The 1,497-nt window shown below is 32.1% G+C and overlaps 1 protein-coding gene across 1 annotated transcript in view; it reads left to right on the top strand.

Annotated features, from left to right (window-relative positions):
* Positions 1-385: 385 nt before the first annotated feature.
* The window catches only part of acyp2 (acylphosphatase 2, muscle type), a 14,376-nt gene continuing 13,264 nt past the window's right edge, over positions 386-1,497 (top strand). Inside the window, exons 1-2 of the mRNA XM_079845209.1 lie at positions 386-556; positions 805-821. Of these exons, the coding sequence (XP_079701335.1) occupies positions 424-556; positions 805-821 (150 nt within the window). The 5' untranslated portion in view covers positions 386-423. The remainder of the gene's footprint in view (positions 557-804; positions 822-1,497) is intronic.

Below are 1,497 nucleotides of genomic sequence, written 5' to 3'. Positions count from 1 at the left end.
CATTCATATGATATTATTCATAATTATGGCATGTATAATTATATATTATAGTTGAAACATGATGTTAAATTTATTATTAAAATCTCATTGATATATTCTCCTACAGCAGTTTCAGTTTAGAGAACTCTCGCGAGAATGAATCTCCTGCACTGCATGCGTCTCTCCCTCCAGAGGGCGCGCGGCCGCTCAGAAAGCACACCTCAGGGCGAGTTTTGTCTTTTTAGAGGCATTTTACATGTGATACTTTTAAGTATTGGAGTCTAACGTAGACATAAAAACCCATCCCAAACAATCTTTATAAAACAATGCTTTAAAACTCACCATCATGATCGTGACAAACGCTGAGAAAAGTAACAGGTGTCACGTGACGCACGAGTGTCGGGTCGCCTTGCAAGTGGCGAACGGCGTCAAGCGCGTTTATTTATGATTATCTGTAATTTAAACATCTGCTGGACTTTTCTCTTGGTCCTGACTCTTGTAATCTTGTTTGCAATGTCTTCAGACGCGGGTGAAAAATATGTGTCTGTAGATTTTGAGGTGTTCGGGAATGTTCAGGGTGGGTATTTGTCTGTCTTTAGCAAACTTGGCGACATTAATTCATGCCACGCCTCCAAAAATAGACGTGCATTTATTTATGCCTCAGCTTAAAAAGCTTTTACGCCGACCATTGTGCATTCTTATTTCTTGATATGTTCATTATTCTGTATGACTATGTGTTAATTGTAAGCAAGCATACACATTAACAACATTTATATATGCAGTTGCACCACAAAAACTCACTTTAACAACTTTTGTCTTTTTCAGGTGTTTGCTTCAGAATGGTGAGAAATGTGTGGATACTACAAACTAAGTTTTCTTATCAAAGTTTTTTTGTTGTTGTTGCTTATAATATAACTAAGGAAGGATAGCAGAACCTACTAACACTAACCAAAAATAGAAATATGATATTATTATTTTTTTAGACAGAACTAATACAATGATATTCTACTAGAAAACAACTGATAACTGTGCAAATAAAAACAAGTGCCAGATCTACTAGATGAAAGCTTAGTCTAAACTGAAAACGGTTCGATATCTGATGTTTAGTATATATGATAAAGTATATAAGTGCATTTATACGAGTAAATATGATATATATGATAACATATATAAGTGCATATAAACAAGTATGTGATATATATGATAAAGTATATAAGTGCATATATAGGTGTATATATGAGATATATTATAAAGTATATACGTGCATATATAGGTGTATATATGAGATAAATGATAAAGTATATCAGTGCATATATATGGATGGATATATATGATAAAGTATATAAGTGCATATAAATAAGTATGTGATATACATGATAAAGTATATAAGTGCATATAAACAAGTATGTGATATATGATAAAGTATATAAGTGCATTTATACGAGTAAATATGATATATATGATAAAGTATATAAGTGCATATATACGATAAAGTACATAAGTGCATATAAACAAGTA

The sequence above is a fragment of the Gobio gobio genome (genome assembly GCF_949357685.1).
Source record: "Gobio gobio genome assembly, chromosome: 19".
NCBI classification, from domain to species: domain Eukaryota; kingdom Metazoa; phylum Chordata; class Actinopteri; order Cypriniformes; family Gobionidae; genus Gobio; species Gobio gobio.
This window is presented reverse-complemented; position numbering and strand designations above follow the sequence as displayed.